The 21,506-nt window shown below is 39.6% G+C and overlaps 2 protein-coding genes across 6 annotated transcripts in view; one reads left to right on the top strand and one right to left on the bottom strand.

The window, feature by feature from the left end:
* Window positions 1-21,506, top strand: part of LOC307256063 (cadherin-18-like) — a gene marked incomplete at both ends in the record, with an annotated part of 184,029 nt that overhangs the window by 143,952 nt on the left and 18,571 nt on the right. Inside the window, 2 exon segments of the mRNA XM_080034929.1 lie at window positions 4,466-4,590; window positions 18,267-18,381. Of these exon segments, the coding sequence (XP_079891055.1) occupies window positions 4,466-4,590; window positions 18,267-18,381 (240 nt within the window).
* atg10 (ATG10 autophagy related 10 homolog) overlaps window positions 1-21,506 on the bottom strand; it is a 341,626-nt gene that overhangs the window by 87,468 nt on the left and 232,652 nt on the right. The gene's annotated exons all lie outside the window — the stretch shown is intronic.

A 21,506-nucleotide genomic window follows, 5' to 3' on the forward strand; every position in this document is an offset into this window, starting at 1 on the left:
TGGCTTTCTGGTGCCTCTGAACCTTTCAAAGAAATCTGTAGCAGCGTTAATCTTACACAATTAATAACTGAGCCCACAAGACCCAATCTAAAAAACCCAGCAAAATCAACTTTAATCGATTTAATCCTATCAAATAAAATAAATAAAATAGTCTCAGCTGGTGTTTTTGATCTTGGGATTAGTGATCACTGCCCAGTGGCCTGTATCAGAAGTATTCATTTAAAAAGATCTCAACCTAAAATCATTATTAAACGTAATTTTAAATTTTTTAATGAACAAGCCTTTTTAAGTGATCTCCGTCATAGTGACATTCAACTCACTACGGAAATTTCGGATGTTGAGTTAGCCTTAGACTATTTCATCAATACTTTCACCTCAATTATAAACAAGCATGCGCCCCTTAAAAAGCATAGAGTGAAAAATAGATCAAACCCCTGGTTTACAAGTGAACTGTCTGATTTATTTTCCGAAAGAAATAAAGCATGGTCTGTAGCTAGACGCTCTAGAGATAATACCAATTGGACAATTTTTAGACAATTTAGGAATAAGTGCACAGCCATGGTCAGGAAAGCCAAATCCGAATATTACCTTGAATTAATCTCCGACTGCTACTCTAACCCTGCACTATTTTGGAAAGCTGTGAACTATAATAAAAAAAATTCTAGCACAATTCCCACTCAGATCAAATTAAATGGTCACACTCTCAATGATCAAAAAGAGATTGGCTTAGCTTTTAATAAACATTTTGTAGCTGCTGGTCAACTCTTTCAGAATGGAGGACATACACCTTCTACCACCAGTAGTAATGTACCACCTGTCTCTCAAACTCCTATTTTCAGCCTTGATCTTCTTCCCACAAGTGTTGTTGTAGATGCGGTCCTCGCCATCAACGCCAAGAAGTACATGGGCGAGGACAATTTGGATCCGTTTTCAATCAAGCTTTCGACACATATAATATCAAAACAAATTACCCATATTTTTAATCTTTCCATCTCCTCTGGAATAGTTCCTAAAATTTGGAAAATAGCTCATGTAATTCCTTTACATAAAGGTGGTGACAAAAATAATCTTAATAACTGCAGGCCAATGTCCAAACTCCCATGCCTGGCAAAAATTCTAGAATCACTTATTAATAATCAGTTAAAAACATTTCTAACTAGTGCTTCCATTTTGAGCCCATTCCAATCTGGTTTTAGGGCAGGCCATAGTACTGTCTCTGCTGTGACTTTGGTTGTAGACAACATTGTTGCAGCATTAGACAAGAAAAAGCACTGTGCAGCACTTTTTATTGATCTTTCAAAGGCCTTTGATACTGTTGACCACCATTTGCTTTTACAGAGGCTTTATGACATTGGCTTTGATCAGTCTGCATGTAGCTGGTTTAGGGATTATCTCTCTGATAGACAGCAGTCAGTTAAACTGGGAAGATACCAATCTGAATTCTTAACTGTTACAAATGGTGTCCCACAGGGCTCAATTTTTGGTCCAGTTCTTTTCACAATTTATATAAATAACATTGTTTCATCGCTAAAAAACTGTCACGCCCATCTATACGCTGACGACACAGTACTGTATTGCATTTCCGATTCGGTGCACCAATCTATTGAGAACCTACAAAGCTCTTTTAACCCATTGATGACTATGGCAATCTAGGATGCATGTCCTTAATGCCTGAGGGTTTTCTGAAAAAATAGTACGAATTGTCAAGTCTACCAAAACCTTAATATCTAAGCCTGTGTAGCACATAGAAACATGAAATAAAATACATTTAAAAGTTAAGGTTCACATGTTGTATTTAAACATGCTCCCTTAGCGCTTACAAACCAACAAATATTTCTAAAAATCGTCAAAATTAGATGAATTAAAAAATTATTAAATATTGTTAATAAATAGATGCAATGTGTTGTGTGATTTTCGTCAGTAGTCTATAGTAGACCTTGATTCTGCGCACCAAACGCCACTAACTGTTCTGTCGCCGACATAGCTGGCGTATTTTTTTTATTATTTTTTTAATTTTTAATTTTTTTGATTGACATGATTTTCGGCAAACCACACAACTTTTGGGTGGTCACGTGGTCTTAAAAAAATCAACAAAACCCACCTCATGTGTATTTGAACCAATGACAGTGCATTCAATGCTGGGAATGCCATGAAAATTAGATAAAGTAATAATGCTGCACGATGCAGCATCAGGCAGGAGAGCCAATGTGGCATCGCGCAGCAGCCGTCATCAATGGGTTAATACTCTGCAGGACTGTCTAGTAGACCTCAGGCTTGTTCTTAATACAGACAAAACCAAATATATGTGTTTCTCCAGAGCAAGAACTACAAATTTGAATGATTTTAATGTTTTTACAAAGAATGGATTTTTAATTGAAAGAGTCACAGAGTACAAATATCTCGCCATCTGGTTAGATGATAAACTCACTTTTAATTTCCATATAAAAAATCTTGTTTGTCGACTACGACAAAAAATTGGCTATTTTTATAGGAACAAAACCACCTTCCCTTTATTTAGTAGGAAAAGGATTATTGAGGCAGTTTTTATGTCTGTCCTTGATTACGGTGATGTGGTTTACCGGCATGCATCTCATTCATGTCTTAAACTCCTAGACTCTGTTTTTCACTCTGCTTTAAGGTTCATAACAGGAGATGCTTATGACACACACCATTGTCTTTTATATGAAAAGGTTGGGTGGTACTCCCTTAAAGAGAGACGTGATGCACATTGGCATATTTTTATTTACAAAGCCTTGACCGGGAAGCTTCCTCGTTATTTAACAGAAATGCTGCAAATTTCAGATGGGCTTTATCAGACCCGCTCCACTGACATGCTCATGCTTTATGTCCCACAAGCCCGGTCTGAGCTGGGAAAGACAGCTTTTAGCTTCAGTGCCCCCGACTCCTGGAACAACTTACAGCAACAAATTAAACTAAATACCTTCATATCCTTTAATCAATTTAAACAAACTATCTTAAATCTGCCAAACTCTACCTGTAACTGTTTTAATTAGGCTATATTGTACTTTCACCCATTTAATTTCATTTTAATTGCTGCCACTCTTCACCACTGCGTAAATGTTTCAATTGTTTTTTTGTTTTTTGTTTTTTTCTACTCTTCACCTTGTTGTGTATTTGATGTATTTGCATTGAATATTGTGTATGCATTGTTGTTTTTCCTTGGAATTTGTTTGAACTCGACGTCATTGAAAATGAGGGTCACCCCTCAATTGGTCTCTCGAGGATAAATAAAAGTTAAATGAAAATGAAATTAAATATATTATATAGAATAGGAGATAAGATTCCAACTTGACGGACCCCATTCGCCACATGAAAAGGATCAGAAACAGTATTATCCCATTTGACCTGGAATGTTTGCTGAGCATACCAATACATTAAAATTCTGAAAATATATTTAGAAACATCTCTCATAAGTAGTTTTACAAATAGTTATGCATGGTTGATTCTATCAAATGCCTTCGAGGCATCAATAAAACAGAGAAACACAGAGGTGTTTTGGCATTGATATTTAGCGACAATCTCCTTTAAAGCATAAATGCATAAATCAGTACTATGTTTTCTCTTGAACCCAAATTGATTGTCTGTAGTTAATACATACATTTCCATCCTATTTAAAATAATTTTAATTGATTGTTAAGTTAAGTTACTTTATTAGTCAATGGTTGGCTACATTGAAATTTGTCTTTTCACATATCCCCTCTCAAGTTACCACACTTCGAAGGGGGTCAGAGCGCAGGGTCACACCACAAAAGAACTGCAGCAGAGTCCGTTTAGAAGCGCACCAAGACCACCTCTTCAGCTGGGTCTCGGAGCGCTTGTTTGGTCCGCCCCCGAGTGCGATTGCTGTATTCACACCTGCCTGCAAGATGGGCACCGAAGGCGGAAGTGCACTTGAGTTTGTTTCAACCGAACTAAACACGGCAGGTGTGAATACACACTTAATGTCTCCTAACAGGCTCCAAGACTGTCACAGTGTCTGAGATATAGACAGAAACACAAGACAGGCATACATGCACTATTAATCTTTACCATTATATTAACCATACTGGCCGGGTTGGGGTGGTCCCTATGGCGGCGCTCTCTGCGACCTTGGACCGGGATTGCTCCCAGTGTGGTTGGCCCCCCAAAGGTTGCTTCCTCCTCGCCTCAGGTCTCAGTGCCCAGCCGTGTCTCTTTAGTGATAGCTAGTGTGAGTTTGTGTGTCTGTGTGTGTATGTGTGAGTGTGTGTATGTATTTGTGTATGTCTCTGTGCATGTCTATGGGGGTGGGAGGGTTGGGTTCTTCTAATTTTCTTCTCTTGATTTTATTAGCTGTTTTTTTTCCTGTATTTTACTGTTGTTGTTTTTATTCATTGTAAGGCACTTTGAGCTACTCTTGAGTATGAAAAGCGCGATATAAATAAAAATGTATTGATTGATTGACATGTCTCTGTCCTTTTTTCAGATAACCCTCGTATGGTGACTCACGTCCCAGTCACCATCCAGGTCCTGGATGTCAATGACAACTTCCCAGCCATCTCCGGGGGCAACAATGCTGTCATAGTGTGTGAGAGCATCAGAAATGGACAGGTGGGTTAATAATACTCTAGCACAGGAGAGAAAACAACAACAAAAAAGCCTGTATCCCAATCCCCATACTTTCTGCTATTTAGTATGGTAAAAAAAAAAGATTTAGGATGTCCCAATTTCTGTGGTCAGATTTAGCATGCTTAAATATACCCATATGCCTTCTAAATCCATTCAAGAGTTTTTGTATTGAAATCAGCATGCTCCTTGGTCGATCTGACCCATAATCCAGTGCGCACAAGAAGTGACGTCACTCCGTTCGAAAACAACCAGGGGCCTATTGCATAAAAGTGGAATAAAGACATCCAGGATGATTGATAAAGCCAGCCTTGACAAAGTCTAGCCTGGGCACTTTGGATTAGTCAATTGCATAAACGCCAATCCAGGATGTAAAGGGGCTGCTTTGTCAAGCCAGGGGCCTATCCGAAAAGTCCAATCTCCTAACCTATAAGCCTCCTTTCCTATGCCTTAACCCCTAAACGTCATCGGGGTTAAGGAGAGATGAAAGGTGCTTCCTATCGAACATAGGAAAGGACAGCGCTGTTTCAAATGAATTCGACTCCACTTTTCCTAACCGACGTCATTGCGCGACGGCGAGTATTGCTGACGTGAGTCTAGCATGAAACTACACTATTCTCCGAAAATGGACTACAACAAGCGCTCGTTTGATCCATGCGTTCTTTTCATATTGATTTTAATCAGGTTGTCGCCAACAGAGTGAGAATCACTCCCATATATCCCAATTGACATGTGGAATAAAAAGAGGCTACACTTATGTTGATGTTGAAATGAACTGCCCCCAGTAACTTCATTAAATGTGAAGTTGGTATTTTCTTTTCTTATGGTGTAAATTATGTGCTACGAAAATAACTATTATGATGTTGGTCTTTTATGAGTTCTTTATTATCTTAATGGGGGAGAGGGGAGGGGGGTATTTTGTTTTAGCCGAGTTAAATCTTCCTCTCTTCTCTTCTCCTCTCCTCTCTTCTGTTTTACCTCTCGTTTGTATTCGTGTAGAGTCGGTAAACTCCGGCGGTGGCCTGTTGCTTTAAATCTTGACGCCGTAAAGGATTATGGGATACCACTATCTCCTTTCCTTTAGCATAGGTTGGTCAGGAGTAACCTATGCTAAAGGAGGGTTAAAGGATGAATCGAGGCTCCTTTCCTATGCCTTTCCTAAGCATTTTGGGAATTCGGATCACCTATCTGCCGAGTACTTCCGGTTCATCTCGATAGGAAAGGAAATTTCCTATGCAAAAAAAAGTTTTCGGATAGGCCCCAGGTGTAAGTAATTCTGTTAAGTGCCAGCCAGAGGCGGCCTTAACGATCTGGGGGCCCCATTCAAGACCTAGTGTGGGGCCCCCCACTTTTTTTGTATTTTCTTGAAAAAAAAAATCTTAATTTTATTTTTATTTTTTTAATACATATCTCTTGTGCATGCTTGTGCATGCTTCCCGCAAAAAGAAAACAGATTGTAGAGTTTTATGAGATGATGGGCCACTGGGTGCAGACTCTTAAAGGGCCCCCCCACTCCTACCTATCCAGTCAGGTACACTGACTTTTCAGCACATATACAATTAATGGTAAAATCATATTAATGAAGTCAGTTTTTCTCACAGGATTTAGGGATACTGTGGTAGGGACCCTGGTCCTTGTTGGGGGGTCCGGGGGCATCCCCCCCGGAAGAAAATTTGTGCCTTTTGAATTAAAATGCATCAATCTGGTGCACTTTGAGGGGAACATTTAGAGGCTATATCAAATCCTGAGATGCAGCAGGAACATTATTTTTCAGATTTTTCTTAATCAGGCAGCACTCTTTACTCTGCTACTGTAAAAACAGTAGATTGGTCTGCAGACTCATGTTCTATGATGGAGAGACTCATTTCAACAGATACAGGGTGGATAGCTACTTTTTATGAACAGCATAGAATTTACACATAGAAATCGTATTACTGTATGTGTGTGGGGGCCCTAAAGGCTCATCATGAAGCCCCTTAGACAGAGCTACTAATGCTGTTTTCTTATGCTTTTGTATTTCTCCCCCTACTAGTTGAGGGGCCCATGATGATTTGTTTCCTTATATTTAGGCTTATTCCTTTTTGGACCCTGTTATTGACATGAGTGACTGAGCTCTTTGACAATGCAACATGAAAAGTTACTATGAGGCCTAGGGCCCGGTAGCCTGCTCAAGAATTATTTATCAAAAAAAAAAAAAGAAAAAAAAAAAAAAAAAAAATTTAAGGGGGCTTGGGGGCCCCCCAGAGGGCGGGGCCCCATTCAATTGAATGGGTTGAAACATAGCTAAGGCCGCTACTGGTGCCAGCCCACAGCTTTCAGAAGTAGACCCAAAGATCGAACACAGATTTACTGATGGAAAAATGGAAAAGACGGCCCATTTTCCCACAATGCCTTGCTAGTTTAAACCGTAAGTGAGGGGGCAGTTCATTTCATACAGAAGATGTATTCTCTGCCGACTGTTCCTGATGTCCCTGCATTGTTTTATGATAAAATAGTTGACAGTGAGCAGTCTGCAGGTGCATCTAAAAAATTTAATATCATGGAAAGTCCATTCAAAAAGTGAAACTTTCATAGATTCATTACACAAAGTGAAATATGTCAGGCCTTTTTTTGGATGATTGATAGATCATGGAATAAAAAAATCCAGTATCTCAAAATATTAGAATGTTACTTACAACCAATCAGAAAAAGGATTTATAATACAGAAATGTCGACCTTCTGAAAAGTATGTTTATTCTAGATTAATTTCACTTCATGTGTAATGAATTTCTAGAATATATTTAAGTTTCACTTTTTGAATTAAAGTACAGAAAATGGAATTTTTCATTGATATTGAATTTTGTTTTAGATGCACCTCAATATAGTACATATACAGTATCTCACAAAAGTGAGTACACCCCTCACATTTCTTCAAATATTTCATTATATCTTTTCATGGGACAACACTGAATAAATGACACTTTGATACAATGTAAAGTAGCGTGTGTACAGCTTATATAACAGTGTAAATTTACTGTCCCCTCAAAATAACTCGACACACAGCCATTAATGTCTAAACTGCCGGTTACAAAAGTGAGTACACCCCTGAGTTAAAATGTCCAAATTGGGCCCAAAGTGTCAATATTTTGTGTGGCCACCATTATTTTCCAGCACTACCTTAACCCTCATGGGCATGGAGTTCACCAGAGCTTCACAGGTTGCCACTGGAATCCTCTTCCACTCATTCATGACAACATCATGGAGCTGGTGGATACTGGAGACCTTGCGCTCCTCCATCTCCTGTTTTAAGAAGCCCCAAAAATGCTCAATAGGGTTTAGGTCTGGGGACATGCTTGGCCAGTCCATAACCTTTACCCTGAGCTTCTTTAGCAAGGCAGTGGTAGTCTTGGAGGTGTGTTTGGGGTCATTATCATGTTGCAGTACTGCCCTGCGGCCCAGTTTATGAAGGGAGGGGATCATGTTCTGCTTCAGTATGTCACAGTACATGTTAGCATTCAATGAACTGTAGTTCCCCACTGCTGGCAGCACTCATGCAGCCCCAGACCATGACACTCCAACCACCATGCTTGACTATAGGCAAGACACACTTGTCTTTGTACTCCTCACCTGGTTGCCACCACACACACTTGACACCATCTGAACCAAATAAGTTTATCTTGGTCTCATCAGACCACAGGACATGGTTGCAGTGATCCATGTCCGTAGTCTGCTTGTCTTCAGCAAACTGTTTGTGGGCTTTCTTTTGCATCATCTTTAGAAAAGGCTTCCTTCTGGGACGACAGCCATGCAGACCAGTATGATGCAGAGTGCGGCGTATGGTCTGAGCATTGACAGGTTGACCCCCAACCCCTTCAAGACCTGCAGCAATGCTGGCAGTATTCATATGTCTATTTTCCAAAGCCAACCTCTTGGTATGACGCTGAAAACGTGCACTCAACCTTCTTAAACTGGGCCGCAGGGCAGTATTGCAACATGATAATGACCCTAAACACACCTCCAAGACGACCAATGCCTTGCTAAAGAAGCTCAGGGTAAAGGTTATGGACTGGCCAAGCATGTCTCCAGCCATAAACCCTATTGAGCATATTTGGGGCTTCTGAAAACGGGAGATGGAGGAGCGCAAGGTCTCTAATATCGACCAACTCCATGATGTTGTCATGAATGAGTGGAAGAGGATTCCAGTGGCAACCTGTGAAGCTCTGGTGAACTCCATGCCCATGAGGGTTAAGGTAGTGCTGGAAAATAATGGTGGCCACACAAAATATTGACACTTTGGGCCCAATTTGGACATTTTAACTCAGGGGTGTACTCACTTTTGTTGCCTTCAGTTTAGACATTAATGGCTGTGTGTCGAGTTATTTTGAGGCGACAGTAAATTTACACTGCTATACAAGCTGTACACTGACTACTTTACATTATATCAAAGTGTCATTTCTTCAGTGTTGTCCCATGGAAAGATATAAAGAAATATTTGAAGAAATGTGAGGGGTGTACTCACTTTTGTGAGATACTGTATATATAAGTACAAAGTGATTGTATTTGACCCACACTTGCAACGTCATCTGCCATCGATAATCAATTGTATAAATATAGCCTGCAATATGAACAGACTATCACATAAATTATTATAATTTATATCATTGCATCTTAATCTAATTATAAATGGTTCAGGTTAAATCAATTTAAAAAAATAACTATTTAACTAAATGACAATGCAGTCTTTTATGTGGTACCTTAAAGGGGACATATTATGAAAAACAAAACATTGCAGGTGTTTGGGCACCCTTTTAGGTTATTGGGGTCTCTACCAGCACACACAAGCTTCAAAAAAACAAATGTGTCAGTTTCTTCAGGGATGCTTTTTTAGAAAAAAGGGGGATTTGAAGGTTTCTTCCAAAAAACACAGACTGGTGACGTAACCGGTCGGTTTTCATTATCATAAAAGCCACGGGAAAGCTTACCAGAAACTCGGTAGTTGATTGGCAAATCAAGACGCCCCGTTGGTAACCACACACAGCTGAGCCTCCACTCGCTCATGCAACAACAGAGGAGAAGCAAGCTGCAGTGTTAGCTCATCCTCAAGCTACCATCACACCCCAGCCTCGAAGCAGACCGGGGCTGAATGGATTTACTTCATTTTTTGTTTGGCTATGCCCAGCAAAGGTTGGCAATCTAGTGTGATCTGCTGTTATACTGGAGTGTGGAGGAGATTGTGCCTGGAAGACAGAGAGACACCATCTCTCCTCTGGAAATGTAAGTAGTCCTATTTAAAAACAAATCTGTCCGTTTATGAGTTCAATGTGTGTAATGTGCTTTAATTTATCCCTCCTATAATAACCAACGCCGACTGAAACGAGAGAATGTCTCTGGGTTAAGTAGTTAGCGTTAGCGCCCGTTAGCTTTTATGCCAACGGTTAGATCTGTGAGTCTGTCCGTGACAGCCCCTGTGTGAAAACAGACGGTGAAACTGTATGGTGTGTTGGAAACTGAAGAGTATTTGTTTGTTGTTGACAGTGTGTAGTTATGCAAGCAGTCGTGGTACATGCAGCAGTAGGCCTATTACATCTCCAGTGTCATATAATAGACAGGAATAGCCTACTGTAAGTTGCCTCTGCTGCTGTTTGTTTCCTGTCCATTATATTTCAAAAAGCACACAGTATCACTCAGAACTCGTTTCTTCTTGAGCAAGGGCTATACTGAACTTATTAGTGGCCCATCTTATTTAATAATGGAAGAAAAAATATATTTTCATTAGTTTGTAGCTTTGCCATAACTACAGATGTATAATGTATGTAGGCTACACATGATGTAACATTGAATGTGCCATGTTTTACAGCTATCTGGGTGACCTAACGGAGCGTTGACCCACAAGGACCGTCACACTATCTGTTCCATCAGAGGACTGTTCACTGGGTGGAACAGGTGGTCTTCTTCAGGGCCCACCAGCAACAACTGGACAGTTACATACAATATGGCTTTGCTTCTGTTTGAATTATGTACACTTTATATTTCCATTTCACTGGCTATGAATAAACTGCTTTATTTTTAAGTTTTGGTCATTTTAAAATGTAATGATACTGTTTCAAAGAAAACATCTTCAGAGAGATAAAGGGTTGAATTAAAAAACGTATAAGTCAATGCATGTAGATCGGTCTGAAAACTAGTCCAACATCCTGACTATGAAAATGTGAGTTTCAAGTAATCCTTTACTACACGAAGCAAACAGTGACAGTAAGCAACACAATACATGTTTTAACAGTAAAACTTTATTATAAATGAGTGATCACAATACAAATGATACATTACCTACTAGATATTGAAAGGGTGTCAGATAATTTACAGCTCTGACTGTAATTGTTTCTATATATATTTTTTTTTACAAGTGGATCTTGACATGATACATTCCGTTCCTGCCACGTTACTGTACATTTACAGCATGGCTTCACAACCAAAGCTTTTTCACTCCACTGGGTTGTAGATCATTCCCCAGTTTAACCTGTAGAGACATACATAAAACGTTGTATGTTACAAGTTTAGAGAGTTTATTCATAAATACTTAGCTCATATTCTGTTACTGACTGTGACATATTTAAACTGTATTTACCTGAGGATAATGTCAGGGAAACCAGAAATCTTGATGCAATTTTCACAGTTTTAAGCTCAGACTCCTGCCTGACCAGGTTCAGTTGTAAAGCTTTTGGTTTAGAAGTGATAAGTGTGCTGATATTTGCTGTAGAAATGAAGGTAAACATGGTAACATCGATCTCCATGCTGCATTGGCCAAAAGTAAACAAAACTGACAGCTGGGCGTGTGCCATGCCCATATAGGTAGGTATAGAGTAAATGAGCAGGGCGGTGCATGCACGCCCATGTAGATAGGAGGGGGGTAGATGTCAAAACCAAATTTTTTAGGGAGAGGCCAAAAAAGGCCTGAAAAGGCAATGAAGAAATGGGCATTGGTAGAAAACTAATGGGCTTTTTGTACAATAGACCATTAAAACCTTTTCTAGTAGACCTCGGAAATACACATTTAAACCCGAGTTTTTGCATAATATGTCCCCTTTAAAACAGGCTAATGTAAATAAAGCAATACACAGAAGATCAAGGAATAACTGTTAAACACCTTGATTTCAGATCGGAGTGACAGCTGACTGAGCCAATCAGGCAACAGAATAAGTTTATCCTTTACGTTTAGCCTGGTCCCGACCAGGCTAAACGTAAAGGATAAATCTCCATGGTAACTTATGTCCCTCCGCTTTTATGCAACCGGATCATGGCTAACGCAAGCCAGGATAACCGAAATATCCTAGGTTAATCCCTTATCCTAGTTTTATGCAATAGGCCCCTGGGCTGAGATGGATATAAAAGCAAGAGGCAAGATCGAGGCGCAATGTTATGATGAAATAAATAAGTAAAAGTATCTCCCAATTGCATGCCTACTGCATGCTAACTAGATCCAGCTGCAGTATGGAGAATAGCAAAAAGAAGGAGTATGATATTTGGAACGCAGGGTGGGTGTTTGTTACTGCCACTGCAACTGGAGTATGAAATGACCTTAAAGCCACTACGAGTAACATGGTCCGTTGGCGGCCCCTTAGGACTAAAGCGGTAGTATTTTTATGACGCCCGCTGTCGCAAAGCTGTTTTCTAGCTCGTGCCAAGCGTGCGAGTGTCAACTGAGAAGGGCGCCGCGCAATATAGTGCATGTCCGTGTGTTGAAAGTGTGAGGGCACGGACTCTTTTCGGCTCCGTGAGAGTGGTTAGTGACACTGCATCAACTAATGCCAGTAAGTGCTACACACACCTGATTGTAATGAGTTGATGCAGCAGTGTCACCTAACTACTCTCTCTCACGGAGCTGAAAGATTACGTGTCCTCATAGAAAGCGAGAGACGGCAGTTAGTATGGATCACGATGAGGTAATGTGTTTATGTTGTTGTAAATAATGACTATTTCAGATGAATAATGGTCATCTGATGATGGTGAAGCAAAGCAAACTGTGTCAGTACCAACCGTTCATTCATTTAGGAGTAAACACTGCAGTCTAGTTCACTCCCGTGAAATTGTAAACACGTTGCTTGGCAACGCCCTCGTTCCGTCCGTAGCCTATATCACTCTCCCTTTTAGCTTTTCTTCATTGCATTTTCTTTTTTTTCTTTGATGGTTCAGCCCCATTATCAGTCATTATGACGACAAATAACTGTCTCAAACAAGGTTCCCGCTCCCCTTCCCTCACCTGGAGGGATAGGCTTCTCAAATCGCGTTGCTGCGCCACACTGAAATCTGCGACCAATACGGATATGTGACCATAGAGCAATTACGCGCAAACCGAAAATCGGACTGGGTGTGCGACCAGACCAAAAGCAGTAGGGGAGAACGGGGTAAGTAGGCACACTTTACTCTAGTGAGAATTGCTTATCACCTAAACATCTTTCAATAGTCATTCCTACATTAAATTGAAGCTTAAGGTGTTGGCTTGAAATGTGAACCCCTCACTTTTTCTATCTTATTGTAATAAAGAAGAAATTAATCATCAAAGACACCCTTACACATTGTGACAACCAACCCCATCAAGGGGTCGGTTGTCAAACACTATGGGGTTGTTTGTCACAATGTTATCTTAATGGGAATAATCTTAAAAAGAAGGCAAGAAAGTAGAACTAAATTTGAAAGTTTAATTGCATTGTCAAGTTGACAAATAGGCCTACATAACTTACTGTAGCCTTGGCAGCTGGTCGAGTTTGGGATGCACTGGGTTGTTTTGATTTTGTTGCCCTTTTTTTTGCATGCTAGCTGCCTTTTCTAGCTCTATTCTTTCCTTCTCTGGGGTGTCAGTGAGGATACAGCTTGACAATTTATTTTGTTATTGGGTTCCTTTTCTGGCTGCAGCCTTGAGATAACGTGACAACCAACCCCCAAAAAATGTGACGACCAACCCCAACTTGAATTTCTTGCTAGCATCAAGGCCAACAACCATCTGACAACTAATTAGCTTGCTAACCACAAACTAAACTATAGTTTACCCTTCACACTTTGTATGGGTAACAAGTGTTTTGTTATAAACCCATTGTGTAAAAGCCTAGAAGAAAAATACTGAGGTGCTAAATATTTTCAATTTGACATGAAAAACACAAACAGTCGTCCTACCTCAAATTCAGCAGTCTAACTCCAAGGAAGACTATGTAGGTGACCTCTGATCCCAATTCTGGATATTTACATAACAAAATTTCACAGACAGCGCCTTCTGGTTCCGAGATATAACGATTGTGACAACCAACCCGTGTGACAAATTACCCCGTTCTCCCCTAATAAAAACTATATAAAAACGTCTTTCTTTAAACTGATGGTCTCGTTTGCTGTTAAAGGTAATTTATGATTATGAAAGGAAACATGAGGCTGTTTAAAAGATATTTAAATGTTACTCGTAGCCGCTTTAAAATATGATTAACTAAAAACTTTGAAAACACTTTTTGTCGTCTGCATGGCACCATCTATTCAACGGCTTGTTTACAATTTTGACTTGGAAATGCAATAACAGACTGGGAACAAAGCACATCATTCATTCCTTTAGTGAACATTAAATGTACCACGGCGTCTGAAATTCTAAGGGTCTCATAAATATTATGAAGCACAATATGACATTCAAAGGGTGTTGTTGTTGTTTTTTCCCTTGATTTTTCTCCAACTGGGTTACCACTAGCAACACATGTTTTTGTCCTCCTTATCATGTTGATGCTTTAGCTTGTGAAGGTCCACGGTTTGGTTAAGTTTTCATCCAAATGTAGCAACATTCTGTTGGGGAGTTTCCACGCCATTGGATGATGTGTTTGGTGTTTGGGACATCAACATGGAATATTGTCCAGAAAGAACCCACTGCTGTGTATGGATTGTTTCATCATGGCTGCACATACTAGAGAAGCCGGTGAACATGCCTGAAGCCAGAGGGTTAGGGTTAAGGTTAGGGTTCAAATATTTTTTATTACCATACTAAGTAACATGTAAGTAATTGGATTGTAAGGCAGGGCTTGTTTCTCTGAGTGAAGAGATTCCATGCCAGGGGCCTCATTTATAAACGTGGCGTATGCCCAGAAGAGGGCCACGCCAATTTCTACGCAAACATTGGGATTTATAAAAAGCAAACTTGACGGGAAGATGTGCGGTCCTCCACGCAAACTCTGACCCATGCGTACGCACAGAAAGTGGAGAAAGGAGAAACGGCGACTCCGTCGGCACATGTATGAAGTGCGAGAACGAATGTGTTTGTGTAAAATGAATCCAGATATAGGCCTATTATAAGCCATGTAGGTCTATTATATAGGGAGTTCCTATGCAAAACCGATGAAGCCATTCTTACAACTAATAAAAAAATGCCTCCACGGATTTTTCCATGGAGTGATACCAACAAAAAACACAACGAATTAGGATCTTAAATAGCCTATAAACGGAGACATGAGTGCAAATTAAAAAACAAAAAAAACTTTTGAATAAGCTCTGCATGTTATTGGATTAATTCTGATAATATTGAGGTGGAATACAACCTATTACTTTTACACTGACACTGTTCTCGATGCCTCAGTCAGGCAGACAGGAGTGCACAGTTTCATACACTAATCATAAGCCTACTGTACATCACATACTGTGCAAATTTTTCGCGGTTTTTAGTCCGTTTTATCTATGTGTTTTTCTTTGTGTTTAAGCACGTCGTAACTGTGTTTTGAAAGGGACTGTAAAGTTTATTATTAACCCTCCGCCGCCCGTCACTGCACCGGGATGAATTCTCCGAATCTGTATCTCATGGGGGGTCTCAGTGTCCCCCGCTCGTGGGACACTGCTGTGTGAGGATATGCACTTTTTTGCGTCCACTTTTATGTCGGATCGCTTCTTTATATTTCGACCACAGCGTTCACAGAGATCGCCACAGGCTGCACTCTGACGCCTTTACCCTCACACTGTGCCACCAAACTATATTTCCCTGGTCGCCACTTCTCCAACGGGTACTTCAGCGTGACCGCAGTGATCCACACTGTGTGGAGTCTATTTTTCCATTTCCCTTTCAGTCGGCGATTGCCACTACCGCCTTCATGCACTCAGTAAATTATATTAATTTGGGCGTGTCAATGACTATGTATGGGCAGGGCTGCCAAGTTTCACCAAAAGTTTGGAGTGAGATTTTTTGGCCGAGGGACCCAAAACCGTGTCCTCTCTCCCACCCAATAATTTTTGCTAGTGTCCTGCAAGTTTACATATTGTTCATAATAAATCAGAAATAAAGACAATTGGAAAATGTGATAAAACATCAACAATCTTATTAAAATAAACTAATTCATGAATTGCAAAGTCGTATGACAGGTTTTAATTAAACATTGGGTGTGGACACATTATAAGTGGGGGTCTGGGAGTCCCCCCCCCCCCAGAACATTTTGAGCATTAAACACTTTCAATTTCCTGCATTCTGGTGAATTTTTATGAAGCAATGTGTGCCTTTTCTGCATTCATTTTTATGTAAAGTAAAAGAGAACATTCACGGTTTCGCTGACACAAATGTTATTGAATAGCATTCAATTCATGTGTAGTGCTTTCAAATAGCTCCTGTAGCCTATTGTTAAAACATTTGGTTAAACTGTAATAAAGGTAATTATTCTATATCATGTCTACTATTGAGTATGGTATTTTACTAGCAGCATTAGGCTTTATTCAAAGAAAAAAAAAATTAGGGAACAGTTCAACACCAATGCAAACTACTAGGCTAAAATAAAACATCTGGGTTACTTGGTCCCTCCTCTTAGGCTACCTTGATTTGTGTTATGAAAAGTGCTATAAATGTGCAATACATAGGCTACATTTCATTACACAGAAGAATAAAAGCATTTTTATTGGCGGATGAGCCATTTGTTACTTTGCAAACCTAATTTTCAAACTAAATTACCAAAAAACAATATACAAAACGATCCAAAGAGCTTCTGAATTTACTTGAGTGAAATTGAAGGGTTAATATGTTTGATGCAAGCGCGCTCACCGGCCGGCGGGGACACAATTCTTATCAGCGGTAACTTGGCAGGCTATCAACACACACCTCAGAAGAGAAGGTATAGGTAGGGGGCTCGCCTCCCGCTTCGAATGCACAGTGCACATCAAAGCATAACGTTAATGCGCGTTCAGAAAGAGGAAGTCACGGCACTCATGTCTGTTAGCTTTTCAAAATAAGTATTTGAAAATAAAAGTTCTGCAAAACAAATGTTATTTTGGGGATTAATTTCTCCACGTGAGAAATTTGAGGTGTGGCGTGTGAGAGTGTGAACTGGTTGATTTGCGTGTGTCTCACGGCCAAAGAGTGAGACTTGGCAGCTATGGTATGGGTAAATATGGGCGTTACGTGAAGCCCGCAAAGGCTGCGCCACATTTAGAGTTGATTGTGATTTATAAAGGGAAACAGGCGTAGAACGTGAGTGCGCACTGTTTTATAAATCAGAATATTTTTGTTCGCACGTACATCCTACATTTCTTCCGTACGCTAGCTTCCACGTGAATCCCACGCAAAGCTTTATAAATGAGGCCCCAGGACAGGTGCCTTATAGACAGGAAGTGATTGGAGTAAAGACAGAACCAAGGTTTCCAATGTAGCCATAGACTTTTGTCTTGTCAAGTTTGAGAGATGTTTAGGTTACGTATTGTAGATTAATCCACAACAAATGCACTATTTCCCCCTCTTCCAGTAAATTGATACAAGTTATATACAACAGAACAACATCACATACAACATGAGGAAAAAACTGACACAAATACTACAGGTCACGTTGACTTGTCGTTAACCTCTTTCACTGTCCCTATTGGCAAAAGCAAATCATATCTTCAAATGTGAACATGCCTCATGCTAAGCTGTCAACCACAATCACAAATATATATATATATATATATACACACACACACACCTCTCAGTCTACTCATCCTCTCAATCACACACACACGCACACACACACACACACACACACACACACACATGCACGTCCATTCATGTTGATTTGTAGCCTTTGTGTTGTGTTTGTGACACCATCAGCGGGGGATTTATCAGCAGGGCTGCAGCTTCTTCAACCCATAAATGATTCTGAGTGCTGAGCGTGTTGATGCTTCCGCTGCTGGTCCAGATAGCCGTACAGACCATCGTATTAAACCCAAACCCAACCTTACTACCCCAGCCCCGCTCAACAACCACTGTTTCTGTGCTTTATTATTTCTTCAGTTGTTTTACCTATTTTATTTCTGTACTTTCTTATTTCTTTCTTATTTCTTATTTGAAATAGGTTCTGCTTTGTTTTTCATTGTTAAGCACTATGTAACCCTTTGTAAGTGTTAAGATGATATATTACATAAATAACCACAACTAGATTGTCTTGTGGTGTGCTAACAGGAATTCACGGCCAGTTAACTTGATTTTTTGTGTAATGGATTGTAAGAAATTGCAAGAGATCAGACTGGGTGACTGACTTGACGTCAACTGAGACAGTGTTTGATGATGAAATACTTTATTATTTTATTCGTTCATTATCTTGCTAGGGGTTGTTTCCTACTTAACTCTATTTCTTTTCACTCTCCTGTCATGATTATCTTTAGTGCTTGTCTTCTTGGTTGCCTTCCTTTATATCTCTTCTCTTTCTCTCCATCAGGTGATTCAGACCATCCGAGCAACAGATCTGGACAACTTTGCAAATGGAAAGTTTTCCTTCTATGTGCCTGCTGATCATCCGGCCAATCCAAATTTTACCCTGAAGGACAATGGAGGTAACTCTAGTGAGCAGACATTACATTGCATGTTATTTAGCTGGCGCTTTTATCCAAAGCGACTTCCAGTAAGTGCATTCAGTCGACTGTTTCAAAGACAGCAAACAGTCGACAAACAGACGAGTTGTTTAATACAAATATTGGGTTTTTTATTTGATTTATTTTGACATACAGGTGCATCTCAAACAATTACGGTATCATGGAAAAGTTAATTTCTTTCCTGTAATTAGATTCATTACACACAAAGTTAAATATTTCAGCCCTCGTTTGTTTTAACTGTGTTGATAACATCTTAAAGCTCATGAAAATAAAAAATCCACAATCTCTGTTAGAATATTAAATACTACCATTTTTCTGTTTTTTAAGAATTTATAATACAGAAATGTCGACCTTCTGAAAAATATGTTCATTAATCCATCAGTACTTGTCTGTCTTGTCATGGATCTCATTTTGCATGAATTATTGCATTAATGCGGCATTGTATGGAGGCTATCAGCCTGTGGCACTGCTGAGGTGTTAGGAAGCCCAGGGGCCTCATTTATCAACAGTGCGTAGAAAAGGTTCTAAATTCACTCTTACGAATGAAATTTAGTATGTGCTGAAGTACACAAAAATCGGTATTTATCAAACGTGCGCTGGCCTATCGTACGCACACCAGTAAGTCATCAATCTTGATAAATCCCACATGTTCTTAAATACGATGCTCGTTCACGCTCAGACCATTTGCATTCAGAAACGCCTCCAATTAACCATATATGGTCACAACATCCCTTTATCAACCATGTGAATGTGTTTTATCCCTCTCCGCTACAATGGCAAAGAGGGCAACGAAAAGTAACTTCTCCAACACATAAATGGAAACCCTTGTAAACGAGGTTGAATCAAAGCAATACATATTTTTATTGGCTCACTTAGTGCAGGCATTAAAACAAAAGAAAGCTTGCTGCATGGGAAAATGTGATATTTTCGAGCAAGTTGTAAGGCAACGGCATTGTTTGGGGTCCGCGATCTGACAACTTTACTTGCAGTCATTCATAAACTCTTAGAATAAATAAGAGATGAAGATAAGTTCCTAACAACATTAGAGTTACTAAGTGAAATGAGTGATTGGCGAGTCTGGCAAGTAGGGCTGCAACAACGAATCGATAAAATCGATTCGTTGTTGCAACGAATTTGGTCATCGATTCGTTGAGTCGCGCGATTAATAAGTCACTTGCAGGCGCGGCACTGTTTACATCCAGCCGCCGACAGGTTCATGCACGCCCACAGCGAGCCTTCGCTGTGGGCGTGAGCGGCCACAGCTTGTATTTTGGTCATATCTAACACTGGACTGCAGGTCTATATAAAAGTGTTGTACCTTTGCTGTCTTTGGGTTAAAAAAAACTCCTTCAACTCAGTATCCGTCTAGTCCAAAAAACTCTGTCAGCTGCTGCTGCAGACGGTGTGCAGACAGGCTCGGAGAGTCGACATCGGCGCATCAACAGTCATTCAAAGCAGCGGCAGTAATCACACAACCGAACGGTGTAGAAAGTCCCGCCAGTTAAAAATAGTGATCCAGATTTTAATTCCATGTTAAAATCGGAAGGATATAGAGCTAGTTAGCTTAAAAAAAGTAGCAAACATGTCAACTGTGATGTGTTCAGGCTGGCTCAGTAATATGATTGATGTGTTCAAATGCAACACAAAAAAAAAGAAATTTGAGATTTTGGTGAAACTTGTTTTCCCAGCAATTTAAAATAGATAATAAAGATGGAATTATGACCTGTTTAATGTCCTATCTTGAGCTATGATCATATCAGCAATTAAAGCAATAATACAAGTTCTATTTCAACAAAATAATAGAAAATTATCAATTGTGATATCAATAAAGACTTGGATCGTTAAGGAGTCTTGAAAATGGTATCAATATCAATACAAATTAACGATCTCCTGTCATCTGAGAGAAATTAAGATGATTTAATTTTTTTAACCGTTAGTATTTACCGGTTAAAAATATTATCGGTTGACTGGTTTAACATGGACATCCCTTATACTGTATAAATGTATATCATACATTGTATGTTTTTTTTTTGTGTTATCCCAGTTAAGTTTATTATTCATTTTTTATAATTTAATATTACTTTTAATAGTTCCGGGACGTTGGAGCAATAAACTGGTGTTTTGACACTTCAGTCTGCACTGTGAATTTGAAGTAATGTTCAGTTTTTGAATAAAGATGCGGCATTTACAAATGTTTCTTTTTTTTTATCCGATTCATCGATTCATCGAAAAAATAATCGACCGATTAATCGATTATTGAAATAATCGTTAGTTGCAGCCCTACTGGCAAGTCAGCGCGGCTCGTCCAGCTCACAGCTGAGTGCTGTCAGGTGAGACAGACAGAGAGCATCGGAGGGATCCACCGCTTCAAAACATGTAAACGTGTGACACATTTAATGAATAATCAATTAGAGCTTACCTAAAAAATAAGTGTGCCATATAACTATTTATTGCATTTAGGATTTTAGCTCATTTGGACGCTGTTTTGACCATCTCTTTTCATTGATATATTGGCGATATTATATCTACTTTCAGTTTCATTACTGAGTCGCCACGAAACGTGATCAGTGTTCTTAAAGAAACTTAGATTATAAAACAAGAGGTCCAAAACACAGATGATGATTAAACAAACAAATGTATGACTTTATATTACACTAGAAATGCACGGGTGGATTTGACGCGTGTGGCGATTATAGATATAAAGAGAACGCTGGCGGCTCTAGTGTTAATGCAGACGTTGAAACTCTTAAATGCTTTGCTTTGTGCTTGTAATATCGCTATTCTACCACTAGATTCTGTTCGTAAGCATGGTCAGAGCTGTGCTTACATTTACACACATTCATAAGTCTAAGTACATTTTGGTAAATTCCATACTTTGCGAGGGGCGGAGTTTGACTGGCAATGGAGTAGGACGTGTTTGACTTGAGCTCCCGCCGAACTGCTGCTATTTTAAGTTATTTCGCGCTTTACATTACAAAAACTTTGGTGATTCTGCTCTGAACCTGTTTCTGAACCAAGAAAAGTGTCTATATGTGAGGCAATGGCTGAAAAACTACGCAAATATCAGTACGACGGATCACTCGATA

Source organism: Ammodytes marinus, assembly GCF_949987685.1.
Source record: "Ammodytes marinus genome assembly, chromosome: 9".
NCBI lineage: Eukaryota > Metazoa > Chordata > Actinopteri > Uranoscopiformes > Ammodytidae > Ammodytes > Ammodytes marinus.